Genomic DNA, 24,023 nt, shown 5'->3' on the forward strand with positions numbered 1-24,023 from the left:
GATGAAAGAAAAGAAAAAAAGAATTCAAAAAATACTACAAAATCGTAAAACTTACACATAAATGAATATCCTTAAAGCATTAGTAGATAATGTATCTTTATAATTCGATTTATGACTAATGAAATAGTTAATAGTTCTTTCTCGCAAGCACAATTAACGTATAATTTATAACAATCAACTAATTAACGTTAAGAAATATATATTTTATATGTACAAGTACAAGTACAAGCTTAAATTCCTTTAACTTTGTTAACATCGACGTTTAATCTATGACAATTAATAAAAATGTTGATTAATATAGTACTAATATAAACTATACTAATATAAACATATCAGTATTGTCTCTATTTCTACATTCCTTATACACGAAGTGTCGATAAAAACATTTATCGGTGAAACGAGGATCGATGCAAACATTTGTCAGTAATTTCAACGTGTCGATATATAAACAATGTCGATGAGATGCGGTATCGCTGAAATCGTGTCGATGAAAACATTGTCAGTGAATTCAAGGTAACCCTACGGCATGTGCCGACAAGTTTCAAATAACTAGACTTACGCAAGCAGAGCTGTAACATTAGGCACGTAATAAATTAAGGAAGTATTCGAACGACAGGATTCCGGAGATTCCAGGAAGTCGACTGTTATTTTAGAGCGTAATCTTCTCATTGGTGTCGACGGGAGGTGTCCCATATGATCTCCGAAATCGGCTTTATCTCCGACAACATTAGTTTCTCCAGCACTATTGTCCAGTCTTATTTTATAGCTGACGCAGAGTCCGCTTATCAAGTCCAGAACGATGCCAAATGTCGGAGGCTGCTATACGGATTGGCCAGGAGACGCGAAAACATAGAAACCGCGAGAAGGCCGACAAAGAAAATGCCGTTCTTCTTTTCTCACGGCCTGGTGAACAGGGTGTTCCGTTGCTTTTGATGTTCCAACGAGCTCCTTCCAACTTCCAAAACGTTTCTGGGTTCCGGCGTGGCAATTAAGGCGAAAGTTCGCCGCTATAAACGTCGTTTAATCTTCCGTCAGACGACGCGAGATACGTTTGTAACTGGCACCAGATTCGCCCAACGAACTTTCGGGACGCTGACAGTAAGCAGTTATCGTAGAACAATCATAATTATTAGACGGTGCAGCGCTAAGTAAATTCCTCGGTTCATTTTATGGAAGTCGGAGCAGCGGAAACGTCTTATTTCGTCGGCTGGAAGGCTCTCCGTACGAAAAATGAAACAATATTGCTGCTCGTTTTCTGTGGCGCGAAGGTGCACTCGTGTTTCAAGGATTTGCAAATACCAAGGATCGTCACTTTCGTGAAAATATTTGATGTCAGATAAAATACTCGTTCAAATGTTCAACAAAAGTTAGCGGTTCGATTTTAAAGGAAATGTTTCTTTAACCACTCGAGTGGAAATGACGGGTCTCGCCCGCGAACATTTTGCTGTGCCAAACTCGAATGTTGACGGGCGACGCTCGTCGCATACTTAAATGTTTAAAAACCATATAAATTTCTCCTCACTGTTGAACAAAATTATTACAATATTTGCACATTTTCTCGACTTCTTTTTCTATCTAAACTTATGTCATTATAGGTCTAACGAATGATTATTGTAAATTGAAAAGGACACTTTTCAATTTTTATTTAATACGAGCATTACTTTATTAATCCTTAGCGCTCCGAAGGCTCCGCTACGGAGACATTTGTCATTTGTCCCGTAACTCCGAAGGCTCCGCTGCGGAGCCAAATGTTTTTAGCATCGTTATCGTCGGCGTTAGCAATTATTATCTGTAGTTAAAACGTGCTAAGTCTGTACCATTACGATTGAACCATTTTTTGACCTTTTCTATGGTTAGCAACATGGAGAAAAATAAATATTACGATGAGAATTTAGAGCCGAGCGATACCGAAGACGCATTTGATTTTGAAGAGTTAAAAGACATTGTGGAAGACAATGTTGGTTATGATTTTGACACTTCGAGTAGTGGTAGCGAAATTATACTACCAAAGAGATGAATGGCACGATGTTACGGAAGAATTACATATTCCAGATAGAATACCTTTTAGTGTATTACCACAGGACATTGGACCACAAATTCCTACAAATGTTGAACAGCCGATACAATATTTTAAATTATTTTTCACGGACGAATTGGTAAATGAAATTATAAAGGAAACTGACAATTGCGCAGAAAATGTTCTAAACTCGAAAGAAATATCTAGTAACTCTATTTGGCAAAGTGAATACTGTGACACTTGTCCAAGTAAACCCACCATGGTGAATTACAAAATTTAAAATTGATCTTTTATTTACAATAGGAAAATGTATATTTATAAAATAAATAAAATCAAATGCATTCACAAGGACGTGTAATCTTTTCCGCTGAAAATAAGACTTCCTTTATCTCAGGCGCTCCGCTCCAAAAATGTGCCGGAGTTGCTGGTAGGCAGTACTCGAGAAACTCGCGGAGCACCTAAGGGTTAATCGGTTCTATTGCAAACGAAGTAGAGTGTCCACATTTATATAAATATACTAAATAAAAACTGAAATATTTTAGTTTATTTTGTGATAACTCCTCGCATAGAGTTGCCCTAAACTAAATTGTCTGCACACGCACGTTTCTTTGTTAATAAATCGTAAGACAAGAGTTGTATATGATTGAATGAATTGAATCGGCTCCGGCAAAATGGTAACCGATTCGTGAGAGGATATCAGGCGACAGTAATCGCTTCGGTTTAACGAGCGAAATAGAGAAAAAGATCGTGGTCTATATGTCGACCGGTTTGAATATTTTCCGGAGGTTCGTTTGAATAATACCCAGTATGTTTCGTGTGTGGAACAAGGCGTGAGGCGGAAATAATTTTCACCGTTCATCAGAATGGATTTCATTGTTGACCGTACGCGCGGCTGAAGAGGAGCGTGACGTTTGAATCGTGCTGCAACACGTCGGGAATTATTCGTTTACGAATGCCTCTGAAAAGAGGTGAGACTGTGCAAAAAAATTGCGGCGAGACGCGTGCTCTGCTGCGACGGATTGGAAATTGCATATCGTACAGGACACGTCGCGTCGCCGCGCCTTTCGCTGTATCTGTCAATTGTTAGCTCCTTTATTCGTGCTGTAACGCGGGATTCGATCAAACATAAATAGAATTGATCGACAACATTTTTATTGGACCGATTGCTTTGCCAATAGTACGTTAAAATTACTTTTCTATACAATGCCAACGAATGGTTTGTCTCAAATAGCTGCTTGGATACGGTTTTAGTTTAGGTCATATCCCCTTTACGCAAATTCTTCATTGATCTTTATACAAAATCTTATTTTCATACTTATTTTTATGAAAACGAAAATAGTGGAAATACATTTTCAATTTTTTACAAGATGGGACACTCGAATCCTCGAAAGCCCTCGAAACTGGGAAATTAGGAAGTTTGCACGTCTCGCGGGAAAGAGGGAGAGAGAGAAAGGGAGAGAGAGAGAGAGAGAGAGAGAGAAAGAGACAGAGAAAGAGATGAGAACTGAGAGCTCAGCTCTCAACTCTCAGCTCTCAAATCTTAGCTCTCAGCCCTCAGCTCTCAACTCTCAGCTCTCAAATCTTAGCTCTCAGCTCTCAGCACTCAACTCTCAGAGATCTCAAATCTCAGTTCTCAAATTCCAGCTCTCAACATTTAACTCTCAACTCTCGACGCTTCCTGTATAAAAAACTTAGCCGTTATCGACAACATATTAGAACAGTCATTACACAGTGAACCTCCTCTCAAAATGAAGAAGAAAAGATGAAAATAAAGGAAGAAAGAATTCAAAAAATACTACAAAATCGTGAAACTTACACAGAAATGAATTTCCTTAAAACACTAGCAAATAATGTATCTTTATAATTCGATTTATAACTAATGAAATACTTAATAGTTCTTTCTCGCAAGCACAATTAACGTATTAATTGTATAAATAACACAACGACGTTTAATGTATGACAATTAACAAAAATATTGGTCAATAAATTATTAATATAAACATATCATTATTGTCTCAAATTTCTACATTTCTTGTGTTCGAAGTGTCGATAACAACATTTGCGGTGAAACGGGAATCGATGAAAACATCGTCGATGAAATAATTATTGCTGATTTCAAGATAACCCCATACCGTGGCAGAGTCGCCGCTATCATTAAACCCAATATAAGCAGCAGATTTGTGCTGAAACATCAACTTTTTATCAGTACTTTACGCAAGAGTTCCATTTCTCGAATGTTTAAACAAGGTAAACCTTTGTTATATTTGATATTTAATAATCTGCTGTGTTTGTTAGTATATTGACAAGCCGTGGTTGTGCCTCGAGCTTGAAAAATATGTCACAAGAAATTATTCGTGAGCGGACGCGCGCGTTATCGAAGAGGTTCCGAACACCGTCCGCAAACAGCTAAAGGTCTGACATAATGCGCAAGAGATAATCCTAACTAAACTGCTTACGTTTCAGAACGAAAGCCAAGAATGTGATCGCAGTATATTAGACCTGATGCGGCTTCGAAGTAGACATTAGCTTCGAGCTCTATCTCGATTTATTCTTAATACGATGGGAACCGATATCTTATTTGAGGGGATATGAATTTTGCCGATGGATTACTTCCGTTTCGCGTGATACACTTCCAGCTGATGCACACCGAAACAAAATGAAATATCCTTTCGTTCCCCCGGAACGAAGTCTGCGAAACCTACTCGCTATTTAATTGGAGCTTTCTATCCGCTATCCAATTTAATTAACGAAATGATCAACTTGCATTTATTTCTCTAGCCACTGTCGCTCCTCGTAATACATCGTTTTAGTAGAGAACAGGCTATACAAGCGATAATTATAAAATTGTTATTAACCATTTGCACTCGAGTGGCAACTCTGAGGCGCCACTAAAAATTGATATACTATTTTTCATAATCATTCTGAGAGCATCGGACTCGTTTATACGCAAAAGAAGCTATTAAAATTGCATTGTATTTGCCAATAGGCTCGACTTCATGTGCATAAATCGCAATAAATTATATAAAATAGAAATACCGTAGATCGGAAATCATGTTTTGGATTTCGAATTCAAATAGCTTCGACTGCAAAGGGTTATAATTAACACACGCTCAACACTTTTAGAAATCTGTTCTGTAGGGAAAAAATGTCGAATTCGTAAAGAACATAACGTTTCCACCATTTTCGTAGTCGCCAACGATCAGACCTCGCAAACATCCTCTTTAACAATACGGCTGCTGTTCGATAAACAATCACGTTCATTCGATGGCCCAACGGTTTAAGCGCGTTTGCTACCTCGTCTCGCGAAAAATACATCGATAAATCTTTCAAGCGACCAGAAAACGCCCGTAATCCGGCTCCGCCGCGAAAACGACTTGTTCAGCGGATTTCGAAGTTAATCTGAGCAGCGATATGGCTGCTTGTAAGTTTCGATCGGTTTCCCTGCTGCTACAAATTGACCGATCGAGAGTGTCAGAATGATTGATCCGATTAGTCACGGATCGCGTCGTATTTCGCGGCTTCTCGCGCCCCTTAACTCGGCGAAGTTGAATCGTTCGCCGAGAACGCGGCAACTCGGCCAAACCTTAAATGATTTTCCGCGCTCTCGACGTGTGTCTGTGTGTCTGTTAAAGCGAAAGCTATGCAGAGAGCACGCCAGGATGTGCTAGAATGGCAACTAAATTGAGGGTTGACAGCCATATTTCGCGGCTGTAACGCGGCGGCAAGCTGAGCTGGACGATAGTGGTAGAAAACGCTGAAAAACAGGTTATTCGCTTCATTGTTCTCGTTGTATCTCGTTTTTTGTTCGTTCCAGGCTCCTTCGTGACCGAAACTTTAATTAACAAACATATTATTTCAGCTATTAATCGTATCTTCTTTATCGAACACGAACATATTTCGATTTAATCTTGAATTCATAGAAATATGTGTGCGGTATCGAAAATTATGCGAACGAAGAATCAAATGATGAGATTCGTACTACGGTAAAATTTAATATTGACCGTGGACCAATAATGTCCGCAAAGGTTTAATACTTCCTATGCCCAGAGGCCATCGATGTACCATGGTAAATTCGTCGCATCGTAATAACGTAATAATGATCAAATATCGAAAGCTCGATCGGTTAGGGGTTAACCACGCGGCGAATACATAGACCAATTTTCAAAGTCCATTTGTATCATTAAGCACGTGTTGTTACGTTGTTTAACACTTACAAAAGTTAGACTGCGGTTTCGATGCGTTTTAGGCATTAACATTTCAACCGCGCGCGTAAGAGGATTTATAGGAAATAAAGAGAAACGTAAAGACACAGGGTCCACGAGAATGCTTGATGTTTTATTAATAAATTCTATAAGAAAGGTTTATTATATTAAAGTATATTAAATTCTATAAGAAAGGCTTGTATTCTATAAGACGCGTCTTGTGGGAACGCTATCTTAGCCAGTTAGCTGTGGCGCCTCCATTTCAGAGCGCGCACCTATATGTGTCGCGAGAATCAAGCGATAACAAGTATACTCGTCAAACACAATGTAAGTGTCGCTGTTAAAATGTTGGGTCAAAAAGACGGTTTTATTATTTATTGATAATTATTATTTATTTATTGATAAAATTAACATATTTTATTACCAATATTTACTTATTCGCGTGACGTTAGCATATACCATATACATAATAAACGAAAAACCCAGGGATAATCAAATATTTATAAAAGTTAAAAATTCAAATTGCTGCTGTAGAGAGAGTGGTATTTAGCAAAACAAGGAACAATATACAGGGTGTCCCAGGTTTTAATGTTCAAAAATTTTGTCAGTGTATTCTGTGGCACAAAGTAAGAAAAAAATGTTATGTAAACATAGGTCATATAGAGCTTTATTAAGAAGTTATAACAAAAATTCAGAATAGGAATAGTAACCAACTTGCTGTTACTGCGAGCATTGGCTTGAATAGATCAGCACATGCCGTGTGTTTATGTAAGCTGTGTTTATTAATACATTTCAAAATGTCTACCGTTGTTGACAAATGCATGATTGACATCGATCGAAGATCGAATTTATGACCGTGCGAATTTCGTTTCTATTCTCTTCCATTTCATTGAACGAATTTTTGTTATAACTTCTTAATAAAGCTCTATATGACCTATGTTTGCATAACATTTTTTTCTTACTTTGTGCCATAGAATATACTGACAAAGTTTGAACACTAAAACCTGGGACACCCTGTATAATGGCACTTTGCACGTCGAACACCAATACCGTGATTCTTTTCGAATTTTATTTTCATAACAATGTAAACAACTTCGTGCAGGATTGGCCTCGAAATATTCTGAACATCTTGAAATTTGAGAATATGTTTTTGTTTTCCTTAAAATTACAATTTCAATAGCCAATGATTACTACTTCTTATGCACGACGAGGATACTCGTCGTGTCACAAAATATTGCCATTTCTCCATGACGAGTATACTCGTCAAACACAGCTAACTGGTTAGTTGCTTCAAACATTCGCGTTACAGAATTACTTTTAACATGGCTGATCTACGAAGCTAATAAACAGAATATAATATATAATCAATTCCAAGGAGAAACGTAAACGAAGCATCTCGATTACGAATGCAACGTTTTCGGATACAGAGTGCAGCGAATATGTTTCATATCGGAAAAACAAAAGCTCCGATGCTCGAAGAAATGCTCCAGACCTCCTGCGGTCGCCGAAGAGAACCCCGGGTCTGTTTACAAGTAATTCAAATAAAATCTATCGATCTCTTTTTTTTCCTCGAGATCTTGGGAAGAAATCTTTGATTGTCCGGGAGTCTCGGCGAGGTCTCCCGCAACTTTAAGTCCCGGTTCAAAGCGGTCGTTAGAACAGAGGCTGATCACTTCGAGGAGTATTCCACTGCGATGCCTGAACAATTGTTCTTTATGCCGCGCCACTTGGCTCTGATTCTCCCCCTTCATTAAAATATTGTAAATAGACTGCCGATCCGTATACAAATATAAGTATTTTTCGTATCGTTTTGTGAAAAGCAAGTGTCACAGTCGAACTGCCCCTTTTTTTTGTTTATACTTTGAACGTTTATATTTCGTGAAAATCAGCGGTAGACAGCAATCGAGTCGAGTATCGATCCTCAACACTAAACCTGCCGAACTCTACAAGTGACAATCGTGTTATAAGAAAAATCGATTATAAGAATGACAAGAATTTTCATAATTTCAACGATTCGAAAATGAAAAATGTGAGATCGATTATTTTGAGCGACACACGGTAGGTGTAACGTTAATTCAGGTGATTTTATATTATTAATAATAATTAAATCGGAATAGCTTGTATAAAATTGATTTTGATTGTCTCGCCTTCGATTCTCCCCTGCAATTGTACCGCTCGGCGATGAATAGGTGTAATTCGAATATCTTCACGATTTACGAGACGATTTGGTTTAACATGTATCCGTCATTAGGCTTTTAATATGTATCCTCAACACTAAATCTGTCGAACTCTAAGAGTGACAATTATGTATCGATTATAAGAATAACAGGAATTTTCATAATTTCAACAATTCGAAAATGAAAAATGTGAGATCGATTATTTTGACCGACACATGGTAGGTGTAATGTTAATTCAGGTGATTTTATATTATTAATAATAATTAAATCGAAATAGCTTGTATAAAATTGATTTTAATTGTCTCGCCTTCGATTGTCCCCTTCAACTGTACCGCTCGGCGATGAATAGGTGTAATTCGAATATCTTCACGATTTACGAGACGATTTGGTTTAACATGTATCCGTCATTAGGCTTTTAATATGTATCCTCAACACTAAATCTGTCGAACTCTAAGAGTGACAATTATGTATCGATTATAAGAATAACAGGAATTTTCATAATTTCAACGATTCGAAAATGAAAAATGTGAGATCGATTATTTTGACCGACACATGGTAGGTGTAATGTTAATTCAGGTGATTTTATATTATTAATAATAATTCAATCGAAATAGCTTGTATAAAATTGATTTTAATTGTCTCGCCTTCGATTGTCCCCTTCAACTGTACCGCTCGACGATGAATAGGTGTAATTCGAATATCTTCACGATTTCCGAGACGATTTGGTTTAACATGTATCCGTCATTAGGCTTTTAATATGTATCCTCAACACTAAATCTGTCGATCTCTAAGAGTGACAATTATGTATCGATTATAAGAATAACAGGAATTTTCATAATTTCAAGAATTCGAAAATGAAAAATGTGAGATCGATTATTTTGACCGACACATGGTAGGTGTAATGTTAATTCAGGTGATTTTATATTATTAATAATAATTCAATCGAAATAGCTTGTATAAAATTGATTTTAATTGTCTCGCCTTCGATTGTCCCCTTCAACTGTACCGCTCGGCGATGAATAGGTGTAATTCGAATATCTTCACGATTTCCGAGACGATTTGGTTTAACATGTATCCGTCATTAGGCTTATCCCGTCGTCGCGCCGAACACCGTCAACGGATAGTAGATGGCCAATCGTCTCCGTCGGAGAACCACGTCGAGCAAATGAATTATCCTAATGAATTCGCGATCGATTACGGTGCAGTCTGTTCACCTAAATCGATGTACGAATGAGAGATAAATTAGATCGAAACGGCGTGTTTGCTGCTTTTATTAACGCGAATAAATTGCCGCTATTTGCCCGAAATTACGCGGCGGATGTTTACGCTGGTAAGCATCGCGCGCCGTAGGCGTCAGCCGTAATTATACGTATAGAAAACGCGTTTTCTCCGCGGAACCGACGATCTCGATTAAACTACTTTTAATTTTAGCACGGTATGCTTTTAATATACGTATTCGCATCGGATCGGTATCTCGGAAACGTCATAACAGAGATTGTACGAATTATTATGGTGCAGAAATGAACCGACGAGTGTTTAATGAAGTCACTGCAAATGTTCATCCGCCAGACTCAATAATATAAACAGCCACGTTTATCGGAACACGCGAAATAATTCCCGTATTTGCAAAAGCTATTTTAGGTTTTTATTTGAGATTAGATCGAAACAAACTTGTCGCTTTAAAACGACATCGTGAAATTCTCAGCGAGTTTCATCGAAATATTTCATTGTAGATTTAATATAAATAAAATATTATACGAATATATATTATATAACAAATATATATACAGGCTGTTCCAAAAATGTCTCGCAATCCGAAAATGGGGAGTTCCTGAGGTCATTTGATGTAACTTTTTCCTTAGCAAAAATGCAATTCGCGGCTTTGTTTACTAGTTATTAACGAAAAACAGTGACCAATGAGAGCTGGCGCGAGGCGTCCGAGTCAATTAGCGGAACTGGGATTCGACCGCTCGACCGCTGGCGCCGTTGGCTCGGCCGCCTAGCGCCAGCTGAGCTGGGATTCGACCGCTCGACCGCTGGCGCCGTTGGCTCGGCCGCCTCGCGCCAACTGAGCTGGGATTCGACCGCTCGACCGCTGGCGCCGTTGGCTCGGCCGCCTCGCGCCAACTGAGCTGGGATTCGACCGCTCGACCTCTGGCGCTGTTGGCTCGGCCGCCTAGCGCCAGCTGAGCTCGCCTCTCGTTGGTCACTGTTTTTCGTTAATAACTCGTTAACGGTACCTCGGAGAACATTTTTGTAAAGGAAGAAGCTGCTTCAAATAATCCGAGGAACCCGCCATTTCCGGATTGCGAGACATTTTTGGGACACCCTGTATATATACAGGGACATACATTATACGAATATACAATATTATAAAAATTTCAGAATAAGAAACGTATTTTAAAGCAACGCCTGTCTATCAAACGATTGACGATATCTTTTTACTTTCAGTAATCGAAATCGACAATAATTGCACCGGTGTTTGATTGCAGACTCACCATCAAGGCAGGATGTCCAATGAACCTTGAAAATTTCCCGATGGACACGCAGAGATGTCCGTTACAATTCGGAAGCTGTAAGTGCACATCACGACAAGATTTGCAAATTATTTCAGAGAACCCGAGAATGAAGTTTGCTATCGAAGAATAGGTCTATTCTAGTACTGTTATATTTAGCCTCGGATCTTTGATTTTAAGGTAAGATTTCCTATAAGCGTCAGATGTAAACGACTGAACACATGCTTCGCACATGTCTATTACCAACTATCAGATAGAACGGTCTGCCTAGAGAAGGTGAAAGTAACCATTGTGATGGATCGAAATTAACTTGCACTTTCGCTACTTTTAAAAGAAGACGACGACGATGATGATGAAGAAATTATGTCAAGAATTTTGACGGAAGGAAAAAGAAAGAATATTAGAGATAAGTATACAAAAAGCGGGATGAAAAGAGAGATTATTTTAATAAGAAAACATAACACCGAATAAAAGGGGGAGACTTGTAGACAGCCTTTTTAGATCGAGTAAAGAACAGGTAATTTTTATCTTAACTACCGTTGGCAATAATTCGGACATTTTCATACGTAAACGTTGGAATTCACTACAATGCGTTTGTGTCCAGTCTGCTTTCGAAGCAGACGATCATCGGACGCGTACATTTCCAGCATTTGGAAATCGCTTAGCATTGGTTTTCGTTACATCTGTATAAATGCGTCTGACGCATTTTCGACGGACGCATATAGAAAATCCCGCCTTAGCAGTTGCTGTCACGTCGGATAATCAAAAAGTGTCGCGAGTCGAGCAGCTGAATTCGATTTAACGACGGTGATTGTGATTATCGATGACGATTACGGTGACAGAAAGATCGAGTTCCGCATACCTCGGGGACAGCAACGTAACTACCCCTCTTTTGTGAGAACGTGTTTCTGGGGAAAAATACAGGGGAGAGAGAAAAACAGAGAGAAAGAGAGAGAGAGAGCGTAAGAGAGGGAGAGAGAGAGCGTAATAGAGAGAGAGAGAGAGAGAGAGAGAGAGAGAGAGCGTAAGAGAGAGAGAGAAAGCGTAAGAGAGGAAGAGAGAGCGTAAGAGAGAGAGAGAGAGAAAGCGTAAGAGAGGGAGAGAGAGCGTAAGAGAGAGAGAGCATAAGAGACGGAGAGAGAGCGTAAGAAAGAGAGAGAGCATAAGAGACGGAGAGAGAGCGTTAGAGAGAGAGCGTTAGAGAGAGAGAGAGAGAGAGAGAGAGAGAGAGCGTAAGAGAGATATTTGTGCTCCGTAACAGATACGTACTGCTCCCTTGAGCAGCCTTCTGCCGAAGGAGAAAAGTAGCGCTTATTCGCGAGCGAATTCGTTCTGTTTTACGACTCTTCTGCGACTGCCGAGCAAGAAATATTCTCTTGATTGCAGTCGGTTACACGAAGCGGGACGTGATCTACAAATGGAACAGCGCTCGACAAGTAGCAATCGCCGACGACATGAAATTATCCCAATTCGATTTAGTTGCCAATCCGACTGCAAATTATTCTGCATCGCCGACCCTTCCTCACGGTAAGTTCGGTAACTTCGCTACTCTCTGTAGATCGACACTTCGTGACTTACCGTCGCGCGACCGAGTTTCCGTTGCACTTATTCCATGCTTCCTGTTTTCGATCAGTGAAACGCGGCAAATCAAAAGGAATTAAAAATATCGTTGGAGGAAACACAGTTTTCCAGTGAGGAATCATCGAATGCTCTTTTAAAGAAACGTAATTTTCAGCGAATTAATTATTTCATTATTACGAACATTATGGTACAACGGAATATCACTTAAGCGTGCAAACAATTAGACATCCATAGAAATTATTCATTTAAACTTGCAGTGCTCACTTCGGGATTAATGTTTTTATTTTCTCGTATACCACTACCCATCGGTTGAACATTTGGCTTTATAAAAATTATAATATTTGATCGATGTTCTGTAAAAGTCGCTTTTCTGATTACTGTATATCGACGAAAGGGGGCACAAAGGAATTAAAAATATCGTTGGAGGAAACACAGTTTTCCAGTGAGGAATCATCGAATGCTCTTTTAAAGAAACGTACTTTCCAGCGAATTAATTATTTCATTATTACGAACATTATGGTACAACGAAATATCACTTAAGCGTGCAAACAATTAGACATGCATAGAAATTATTCATTTCAACTTGCAGTGCACACTTCGGGATTAATGTTTTTATTTTCTCGTATACCACCGCCCATCGGTTAAACATTTGGCTTTATAAAAATTATAATATTTGATCGATGTTCTGTAAAAGTCGCTATTTTAAATGACTGTATATCGACGAAAGGGGGAGGCAATTTCTTTGCATCCGATCGGTAAGGTTCGTATAGGTGATATAGAGCTGGTAAGAACATGAAACATAGCTTCTTATAAATATTTTAAGTGCCAGCCAGAAATAGAACGGTCTGTAGACGACAAATGCAGTTATCGAGAATTTATCGCGGCACCGCAAACATAATCTAAAACGATCCAGTGGTTCCGGTTGGAAAAGCTCGTAAATGGCGGAATTGTTCCGCGATAGAACGAAGCAGTTTGATTTCACTTCGTATTCCGGAAACGGAATATTCCTTGGCCGTGTCTACAGAGATCTCGTGGTACAGGCCGCAGGATTAATATCTGCACTCGAAATGCGCGGGAAACGAAGAAGTGGAATAACAATCGTAATGAAATCGTGACTTCTCGTCGCCTCGCATACCGATTATGCTCGTTCCTAATTGCGGCGAATCGTGGATCCGAATCCGTTGTCATTTACGTTTATGGTCCGTCGACTCGATTCCCAAGACTATCGAGAACAGTGTCCAAAAATATCACGTAACAGAAAAAGTTGCATCTCCACAGTGACGATACTCTTGTTGCTTTGGTATCTGTTTGTACGAAAAAAGGGATCGTACGTGCTTCAATTAAGCGCGGTATGTTACGATCGCCGTCGATTGATGTGACACGGTCGATGAAAAATACTTAAAAGTGCACCGTCGCGGTGCAAAAAGCAATAACCCCCGTGAAATAAAAACGGAGGCGGATAGATGGAACCGATGCTTTTCCGAGGGAACAAATTGAAGACGTGCTGCGTACTTTCGATGGCAGGATAAAAAAAATTCAACAATGGTTCGCCCGAGACGAGAGAACGGCTCGCGATCGCCACACGAAAGGACGCAAATGGAAATACAGTAATGTCTCTCCAATTGACGCCCAGATTGACCAGAAAAATGGACAATTTGGGAAGAGGAGATACGATTATTCGAGCCTTGCGGTTTGTTTTTATAGTTATAAATTATCAACAATTATAAAAACGAACCGCAAGGCTCGAATAATCGTATCTCCTCTTCCCAAATTACAGTAATGTCTCCCTTACTGACGCTCAGATTCTGCACAAAAATTGACAATTTGGAAAGAGGGGACACGATTATTCGAGCCTTGCAGCTCGTTTTTATAATTGTTGACAATCAACTGACAATCAATTGTTGACAACTAACTGCAAGGCTCGGATAATCGTATCTCCTCTTCCCAAATTACAGTAATGTCTCCGTTACTGACGCTCAGATTCTGCACAAAAATTGACAATTTGGAAAGAGGGGACACGATTATTCGAGCCTTGCAGCTCGTTTTTATAATTGTTGACAATCAACTGACAATCAATTGTTGACAACTAACTGCAAGGCTCGGATAATCGTATCTCCTCTTCCCAAATTGTCCATTTTTCTGCGCAATCTCAGCGTCAATAAGGGAGACATTACTGTATCCATTTTAGTGGACAATCTAAGCGTCAGTAAGGGAGACATTACTGTATCCATTTTAGTGGACAATCTAAGCGTCGGTACTGTGCATTGTTTGTACAACTGTAGCACACACACACACGCGCGCGCGCGCGCACACACTTGTAGAACTAATTTGCACAATTCGAACTGTAAATGTTTACATCTTATGGAACCTGATGTCGGAAGACATCAGACGGCATTGAAAAATATTTCAAATCGCAGCTAATCGAACTCGATGGTCATACAATTGTTTATAGCCTACGGACGATACAAACTTCTAAATACTTTTAACCGTTTGAGTCCCAAGCAGCGCGATCGCGCTGTTGAGATTTTATGTCGAGAAAACCCAGCACATTTCGAACATTATGGACAACTGACGGTGCGTTACCAATTGTCGAAGCGCGCTCAGATTTACCGAAGCAAGTACATCGCGCAGCTCCTTTTAATGCAAATAGTACATTTTACAATAGGTAGAATATAATACTATAATAATGCAATAATACATTACGAAATAAACATTTTTAATTCATCATTATCGCGCCGCTTGGTATTTCTCGACATAAAATAAAACAAGCGCTATCGCTTTGCTTGAGTCTTTTCGTACTCATTTAGAGAAAGCGCGGTCGCGCTGTTTGGGATTCTTCGACAGTGTTTTTTTTCAATACCCCCTGGGACTCAAACGGTTAATCAAGTCCGCGTGCTTCCCAGTCTATCTATTTATCCGAATGCAGCTACATAGAATCAATGTACAGATAACGATTGGGCGAGATGGATTAAACGGATGAAAGGCAGAGTACGCGGATTCGTTTGTGTGCAGGAAACGCGCGGAACGTTTCGTGGAAACGCGAAAGACATTGGTCGGTGAATTGGAAACGATATCTCATTAGCAAACGCGCCGAGCTGAAGAGACGGCGGGACCGAAGGGAACGTACCGCGTGAGAAGTCGTTTGAGACAAAGAGCCCCGCCGACGAGGGCGAGGGCGAGGGCTTGTTCAGATCGGGCCGGGCGAGGTGTGCAAAAGAGGAGGAATGATCCTATAACGACTGCAAAGAGAGACGGCTCGAAAGTTCGACTGGCTCTGCGGATTCCGCAGGAATATCGGCGCGGGGAATGATGCGGCCCGGAAACGGCGGGTGCAGCGAAGGAGACCGGAAGTGGTGCGGCAGGATTGAAGCCTTGAGGAAGCGGTGCGGGAAATCGAGGGCCGCGAAGAAACGAGCCAGGGCTCCCGACGTTCAACGTTGGCAACGGAGCGACGACTAATTGCAGCATCCATCGGCAGAAAACTCGTTCCACTTGCATTTCCATTCTAGCCCCTCGCCCCGTCGCCCCCTGCCCCTTGGATGGGAAGACGTTCCGCCACGGAGACTTCGACTTTTTAATTGGATTAGCATCGATTAACACTCAACCGACAAACAAGTGTCGCGCCGAGCAATTGTGATTACACGCCGGGGGGAGGGAAACCTCGTTGTGTTTTTAACGTCAACGTGATTACGCGACAGAAGCGCCCTACGCTGTCACGTTTCTTCGTCGCCGAGAGAATAAACAAACAAACACCTCTCGCGATATACAGTCACCTTTAAAAGAGACGTAGGGTTCCCTCGAGGACCAACAAAGGCTCCCTTCAGATGTTCCATAAAGAGTTCAGGAAACGCTTCTGTGATGCTTAGGGATGAAGGACGTTTGCTATCTTTGTCAACATTTCTTTTTTTTTTTTGTAACAGAAACTGTTAATTCTTCGGCAAAAACGGTACTTTTAGTTTTATAGCATACAGCAAATAATATATTATAGCATATAACGTTAAACGAACGTTGAAGTTAAATATATATATTTTCCGATTTTTCTTTCTTGCGTCTTGAAATCGTGCAATTGTGTAGACATTCGCAGTCCGCTGATAATTTTGAACACGTTCAAAACTACGTTGCCCCCCGCGTTCCTGGAAAGGATTTCACGAGATAATGCCGAAAACTAAGAGTGTAGTTCATGTTTCCTTGTAAATTCCTTATTACTTCTAGTTTTATAGTATATAGCGTTAAACGAATGTTGAAGTTAAATAAGCCGTTTATTTTGAAAGTGGCATAAGTCACTTTTTCAAAAAAATCGAATTAATGGTAACACTAATTGCAATTGAACGGTATCTTTTCATTTAAAAAAAAAAAGGAAAAAAGTGACTTATGCCACTTTCAAAATAAACGGCTCAAATATTTTCCAATTTTCCTTTCTTGCGTCTTGAAATCGTGCAATTGTGTAAACATTCGCAGTCCGTTGATAATTTTGAACACGTTAAAAACTACGTTGCCCCTCGCGTTCCTGGAAGGGATTTTACGAGATAATGCCGAAAACTAAGAGAGTAGTTCATGTTTTCTTGTAAATTCCTTATTACTTTTAGTTTTATAGCATATAGCGTTAAACGAACGTTGAAGTTAAATATTTTCCGATTTTTCTTTCTTGCGTCTTGAAATCGTGCAATTGTGTAAAACATTCGTAGTCTGCTGATAATTTTGAACACGTTCAAAACTACGTTGCCCCTCGCGTTCCTGGAAAGGATTTCACGAGATAATGCCGAAAACTAAGAGAGTAGTTCATGTTTTCTTGTAAATTCCTTATTACTTTTAGTTTTATAGCATATAGCGTTAAACGAACGTTGAAGTTAAATATTTTCCGATTTTTCTTTCTTGCGTCTTGAAATCGTGCAATTGTGTAAAACATTCGTAGTCTGCTGATAATTTTGAACACGTTCAAAACTACGTTGCCCCTCGCGTTCCTGGAAAGGATTTCACGAGATAATGCCGAAAACTAAGAGAGTAGTTCGTGTTTCCTTGTAAATTCGGGCCACATCCTTGGATACACCGGCGCACAAACTTTGGAAACCTCGAGCTAAATGATAAAGAAACGTGTCGGGGATCTGCGCGGATAACCGTGAAATATTGTCTGGTTCTAGCTGACTACTCGATGCTGCTGGTATACTTTCATTTACAAAGGCACATGGGTAATTTCCTCATACAAGTGTACGGACCCTGCGTTCTGCTGGTGGTTCTCTCCTGGGTATCATTTTGGTTGAATCGAGAGGCCACCGCTGATCGCGTGTCACTCGGTAAGTTCGTCATCGATTTTAAATCAGTGACATAACGTCCAAATATCTGCTTACTATGTCCTTTGAAGACTTAACGTAGCCTGAACTCTACAGTCTAGGTCGTTTCACGAATACTTTTCACTTATATATTTGCAAGAGTTAATATTGGGTCTGGGAAAAAGTTCGTGGCGTTTTGTTAATAAAATTCAACTGGATTTCTTATATTGTGAAAATGAATTTATTTAAACCAAATATGCTCCGTTATTATCGACAATGTCTCGCCATTTTTCGGGTAGGACCATGATGCCATCGGCGAAGAACTTCTGTGGTTTCTGGTTAAAAAACTGAATCAAGTGGTTTTCGCAGGCTTTTTTTGAAGCCAGTTTAATTCCATTGAGAGAGTTCTGCAGAGATCGGAACAAGTGATAGTCAGAGGGTGCTATGTCTGGACTATAAGGTGGGTGCATCAAAATTTCCCAACCAAACTCTCGTAATTTTTTACGGGTCGTCAAAGAAATGTGTGATCGGGCGTTGTCGTGATAGAAGACAACATTTCTCCTATTATACAATTCGGGCCGTTTTTTTTCAATTGCGTGGCGTAATCTCTCCAGTTGTTCACAGTAGAGTTGAGAATTAATCGTCTGACCAACTGGAAGTACCTCATGGTGGGCGATTCCCTTCCAGTCCTACCATACACACAGCATCACCTTTTTTAGCGTCAATCCTAGCTTCGCGAACGCTTGTGACGTCACACCATCTTTTGTCCACGATCTTTGGCGCTTCCGATCGTCGTACGTGATCCATTTTTCATCACCGGTTATGACACATTTCAGAAATGGCTCGATTTCATTACGTTTCAGCAGCGCATCACAGATGTTGATTCGATTCATCGTGTTTTCCGCGCTCAATTCATGAGAAACCCAAACATCCAGCTTCTGTTTGTATCCAGTTTTGTGTAAATGGTTCAAAACAGTTTTGTGGTCAATGCCTAGTTCCATACCAATATCGACACTGCTAATATGCTTATCTTGCTGGACTTTTTCAACAATTTCATTAGCTTTTTCAGTAACTGGACGACCAGAGCGTGACTCATCTTTCACATCAAAATTACCAGAACAAAAGCGAGCGAACCATTTTCGCGCAGCTGATTTTGATAATGTACCTTCACCATACACAGCACAAATTTGTTCACAAGTCTGCGCAGCGTTCTTCCCTTTGTCGTAATAATATTATAAAATATAGCAAAATTTCTCATTATTTCTCTCCATTTTCAAACGCCAACAACTTTCCAAGTACTGCACCACCACGACGTTTATACGCTCAAAATTACGTTCAATGTGTTACCTTTAAATGAAGCATTTAGTGCAGGGGTGTCAAACATAAAAGCTAACATGGGCCGAATAAACAATGCTTAACTTTAGGTGGGCCGCAAAAAAGAAATCAATGTTCATAGAAACAAATATTTTTATTTTGACTAGTACATCGTAATAAACATATATAAAGTTAAATTATTGTTTACGTCCTGATACTTGACATCAGAAATGTTCATCTCGGGCCGCGAGTTTGACACCCCTGATTTAGTGGTATCGTTGCAATAAGTTGTTCGTGAGTTATTAACAATTGACGACATCTATCGGGAAAACGCCACGAACATTTTCCCAGACCCAATGTATTATGCGATTCGTGAAAAAAGATGTCGCGTTCTTTCGAGAAAATGGTCCCTTTGGAAAGTGCCATTGCCTGCACTTAGGCTGTATATCCTTCTAAGTTCCAAGTTTCAAGTTCAAATGTCAGAGATTTCGTTCGACCACATTATTGAGATACTTTCTGTAACACAATTTCCCTCTGATAATGATCTCCCATTTAGAAGAATGACTATGAAAGAAAGTTGTCCGCGTTTGTTTAAGGAATAACGACCGTGTTGACGATGACATTTTTGGGATTGGAGGCACGAACCGATCTGCCGAAAGTTCCTTACCCCACTGCCCTAGATTTCTTCGTTTTCCTTTCGTTCGCGTTCATATTCGCCACTATTATACAATTCGCGGTGGTCCATTACTTTACGAAGTACGGCTCCGGGGAGTGTTATTTCAGTTCCGACCTGATCGAAAGCGAGAGTTCCAGCGAGGAGGAGGAATCGAATCCACGGCCACTGGAGAAGGAACAGGTAATTTTCAATCTCTAAACTCGAAACTATGACAACGATCATCGTCCCGCCGTTTGTGCCGCGGGCAACATTTTATTTAAAAGATCAAACGTCCGTTCCGTACGTGTTTCATATCAGCTGCAAGTCCTGCTCTTGTTCGAAATCAAAATCGCGTTACAGTAATTTCTCCCGGAAATGCCAAATTTCGGGTTTCTGCGAATTTCCCTGTGCTAGTCCCACGCCTATGTAGTTTATTGCTACGTCGATGCTAAAGATCGAAACCGCGGAGCCACAAGGTACAGTAATGTCTCCCTAATTGTACAAAAGTGGACAATTTGGGAAGAGGAGATACGATTGTTCGAGCCTTGCGGCTCGTTTTTACAATCGTTGACAATCGGTAACTATAAAAACTAACTGCAAGGCTCGAACAATCGTATCTCCTCTTCCCAAATTGTTCACTTTTGTGCAATTAGGGAGACAATTAGGGAGACATGCCACATCGTGGCACGTGGCCTCCGAATTGCCTTCGAATTGTGGCAAAGAAAGAAAATAGAAATAAAAAAGTTAAGTCATCGTGTGCGAGGCTTGAAAAATCCTCGAACATTTCTGGAAGAAATTACTGTATATCGTGACGCATCCCCCGAGTTAATGATCATTCTTTTATTAGCATTGCTGATATCACGTATTGCTTATAGCAGTGCAATAAATGCGAAGCGTACCGTTGCACCTCTTGGAGCATCGTATTGGCAGGGCGACGATTCCAATTTTTGCATTCATAATAGAAATCAAGTTTCCCGATATGACTGTGGGAACGATGCCAAGATAGAAGATGGTAGTCTCGCATAAATCCTTAAGAAGCGCGTCTTCAAGTCGAGCTCCCCGAATTGCGATCTTAGAACATCGAATGAGCCACCGAATTCTCGCAACTTTAATACGTGTATCTACTCGATTATCTTCCGTTAATAAGTGAAACAACCCGAAAACGGGGAACAAGATTTATTACACTGCCGAGGAAAAGAAGCAAAGTCTTCGATCACTGGCTTATTCGATACTTTCTGGAATTTTAGCGTCCTCCGCAATTAAAAAAAATTTCAATTTCCCTCGTCGACGCTCTATTTTCCTTATCTCCTTCTACTCAAGCTGTCGACATCTTCTTGTTCACCTATAAAAGAATGATCCAATTGGCCAAACGCGAGTGAGTGTTAAGTTCGATGAAAAAAGTAATTCAGTTGCAGGCCCCCCAGGTCCATAGAAAAGCCTCGAACGCTCCAGCGGTCAAGGGGCACCCGAATCGGAATTTCACGATGAACGAGGACGGTATGATCGAGGTGATACCGCTGTCAGCAATTCCGCATCCCAACAAGGATCCTGGTGTCGGGAACTGGCAGATGTCCTGCGTGGCCTGCAGTCCGCCCCCGCGACCCCCGTCGCCGGTTCGGAAGACAAACGGCAGAAGACGACGCAGGAGAACGCCGCGATACAACTCGGTCTCGAAGATCGATCAGGCAAGCCGCGTCGTTTTCCCGTTGTTCTTCTTGGCGATCAACGTCTTCTATTGGTGCGCCTACCTGTCGCGCAGCGAACGCATAAACTATTACAACGCGAACTCGAACGGCACGTGAGACCGGCGGTGATCGAACAGAAACAACAAGCCTAATCTCGTCGAGGTGACTCGGGGGAACGTCCGTCTTCGTGGTCGACCAATCTACAATACTTTAAGCGAGCATGTGCGTGATCCGAATTATCCGATTGTTCCGGCGCGGGATGACAGCGAGGCTTGCGAGGGATGATGTTCTCTGCGAGGACGACAATTGCCGTAAAGGGTAGCGACGTAATGAGGGAACACGACACCGGTGAAGACTTAGATCGAGACTCTACAGGGTGTCCCAAAAATGTCTCGCAATCCGAAAGTGGCGGGTTCCTCGGGTCGTTTGAAGCAACTTTTTTCTTTACAACAATTTTCTCCGAGGCACCATTAGCGAGTTATTAACGAGAAACAGTGACCAATGAGAGGCGAGCTCGGCTGGCGCGAGGCGACCGAGCTAATGAGCGGCACTGGGCTTCGTGCGCTGGTTGGCTGGACCGCCTCGCGTCAGCCGTACTCGATCCTTATTGGTCACTGTTTTTCGTTAATAACTCGTTAACGGTGCCTCGGAGAACATTTTTGTAAAGGAAGAAGCTGCTTCAAATGATCTGAGGAACCCGCCATTTCCGAATTGCGATTATTATATATAATATATATATATAATATTATAATATTAATATTATTAATAATTATTATTATAATAATTATTATATATATATATATAAATAATTATAAATATATATTTATATATATATATATAAATATTATATATAAATTATATATATATATATATATATATATATATATATATATAGATATATAATAATTTATATATTATATAGATATATATATAATATTTTTTTGGACACCCTGTATATTGCGGGTCGAGCTCCGCAGAACTCTTGGGTGCAGAACTGCTGCGTAATAACAAGGTATAACGAAGTCGCAAAGTTTGGCTTCGAATAATGTGATCGTATCCGTGCGGCTAAGAACATGGGTAACAGGATATGTCGACTTGGAAAAAAACAAGAGAGATTAACGAGCAAACCTTTCTAGTTAAATTACGTATACGTGATATATTGTATAAGCACAATATGATCATAGCCAGTTAAAGAGGTCGAAACAACCCCTGAGATACGAACGAGGAATGTATTAATTTTGTTCTCTATAGAATATCTGTAGTTACACAGAATCTTCCGCGAATTACGTAATTAATTGGAAGCATAAACATGCTACGGTGTCCCTGAAGAATTGCAAGAATTAACAGGACTATTTACTTTCTTTGATATGGGAAAGCGAAACAGCTAGACAATCCGTCTGCTAATTTGCACACCCACATTAGTAGCTCGAGCAAACAACTTCTTACACGTGTTGGCCCGCTTTAATTATGTATAGATAGCGTCGAAAAATTTCTCTATATCGATTTAGCCGGGTGTTTTCCTACCTCTGTCCATTCAACGGACCTTATGTAAACCTCGTATTAGGGTGGACAGAATCTAAATCCACACACGGTGTCCCTTTATAAACGACCCGAGTTTTATAGGGAAGTTTACGGACAGATTTTCATCTCGAATGTCTAGGACGTTGATCGTAGCGAATTGTGAAAAAGACGTCGGAGATCGTCTGAAAAATTTTACGAGTGCGCTATATCTTGTGCAGTGAGAAGAAGGGCGTAAAATATAGATTATGGATGCATACTTTGTACCGGACGAGGCGTCAGTTCCTTACTGCCATAATATTCTTTATTGACCGCCGGAACCAAACCTCGAGCGAACCTCTATTTCTGGTTCCGTTGGGTGTTTCCTCAATATATCGTTACCATCTAGCAAACAGTCTGTCTAATAAGAGCAGCAGAATCTTTCGCTGGATTTGCTTATACCGCGATGAGTTTCTTGGAAAAATCTGGCAGTTCAACTTTCGAGTTACGATGCACTGTTTGTTGTAATTTTTTCAGCAATTGTTTGACGCGAAGGAACTACGAGTATCGAACTAATTTTGATGATATTTGTTGAGAACGAATGAAAGGTGAATTGTTAGGAAAGATTTAGTCAGGGATCCATCGGAAAATCAGCTTAGCTATGCTATGCTGAAACAGAGTACAGTAATGTCTCCCTAATTGACGCTCGGATTATCCACAAAAATAGACAATTTGGGAAGAGGAGCCTTGCGAATTCGAGCCTTGCGACTTGTTTTTATAGTTACCGATTGTCAACGATTATAAAAACATAGTGCAAAGCCGGAACAATCGTATCTCCTGTTCCCAAATTGTCCATTTTTCTGCACAATCTAAGCGTCAGTTAGGGAGACATTACTGTATTGGGCATTGATTCGATAGAACGACACGGTCTGTTTTTACTTAACATATAACGACTATTATCAGGGATGATAGTTTAAAACGCAGGCACTATTTTTAATTAGAGTGAGAAATAATTGAAAACTCGGAGTAAAATAAATACCTATAAGTGATTTGTAGTAGTTCGAATTATATTTTCGGCACACTCTTATCAGACAGACTAAATTTGTATGTAA

The 24,023-nt window shown here is 40.2% G+C and overlaps 1 protein-coding gene across 3 annotated transcripts in view; it reads left to right on the forward strand.

Moving 5' to 3' along the window:
* Positions 1 to 22,000, forward strand: part of Grd (GABA-gated ion channel) — a 76,326-nt gene extending 54,326 nt beyond the window's left edge. The window contains exons 5-9 of one of the 3 annotated variants that reach the window (XM_076520834.1): positions 10,889 to 10,971; positions 12,299 to 12,439; positions 17,632 to 17,784; positions 19,671 to 19,930; positions 21,139 to 21,999. In XM_076520834.1, the coding sequence (XP_076376949.1) occupies positions 10,889 to 10,971; positions 12,299 to 12,439; positions 17,632 to 17,784; positions 19,671 to 19,930; positions 21,139 to 21,531 (1,030 nt within the window). In that variant the 3' untranslated portion in view covers positions 21,532 to 21,999. Of the gene's footprint in view, positions 1 to 10,888; positions 10,972 to 12,298; positions 12,440 to 17,631; positions 17,785 to 19,670; positions 19,931 to 21,138 lie in introns of all 3 variants that reach the window. The other 2 variants (XM_076520835.1, XM_076520836.1) reach the window with 2 other exon arrangements.
* The last annotated feature ends 2,023 nt before the right edge of the window (positions 22,001 to 24,023 follow it).

Source organism: Megalopta genalis, chromosome 4, assembly GCF_051020955.1.
Source record: "Megalopta genalis isolate 19385.01 chromosome 4, iyMegGena1_principal, whole genome shotgun sequence".
Lineage (NCBI taxonomy): Eukaryota > Metazoa > Arthropoda > Insecta > Hymenoptera > Halictidae > Megalopta > Megalopta genalis.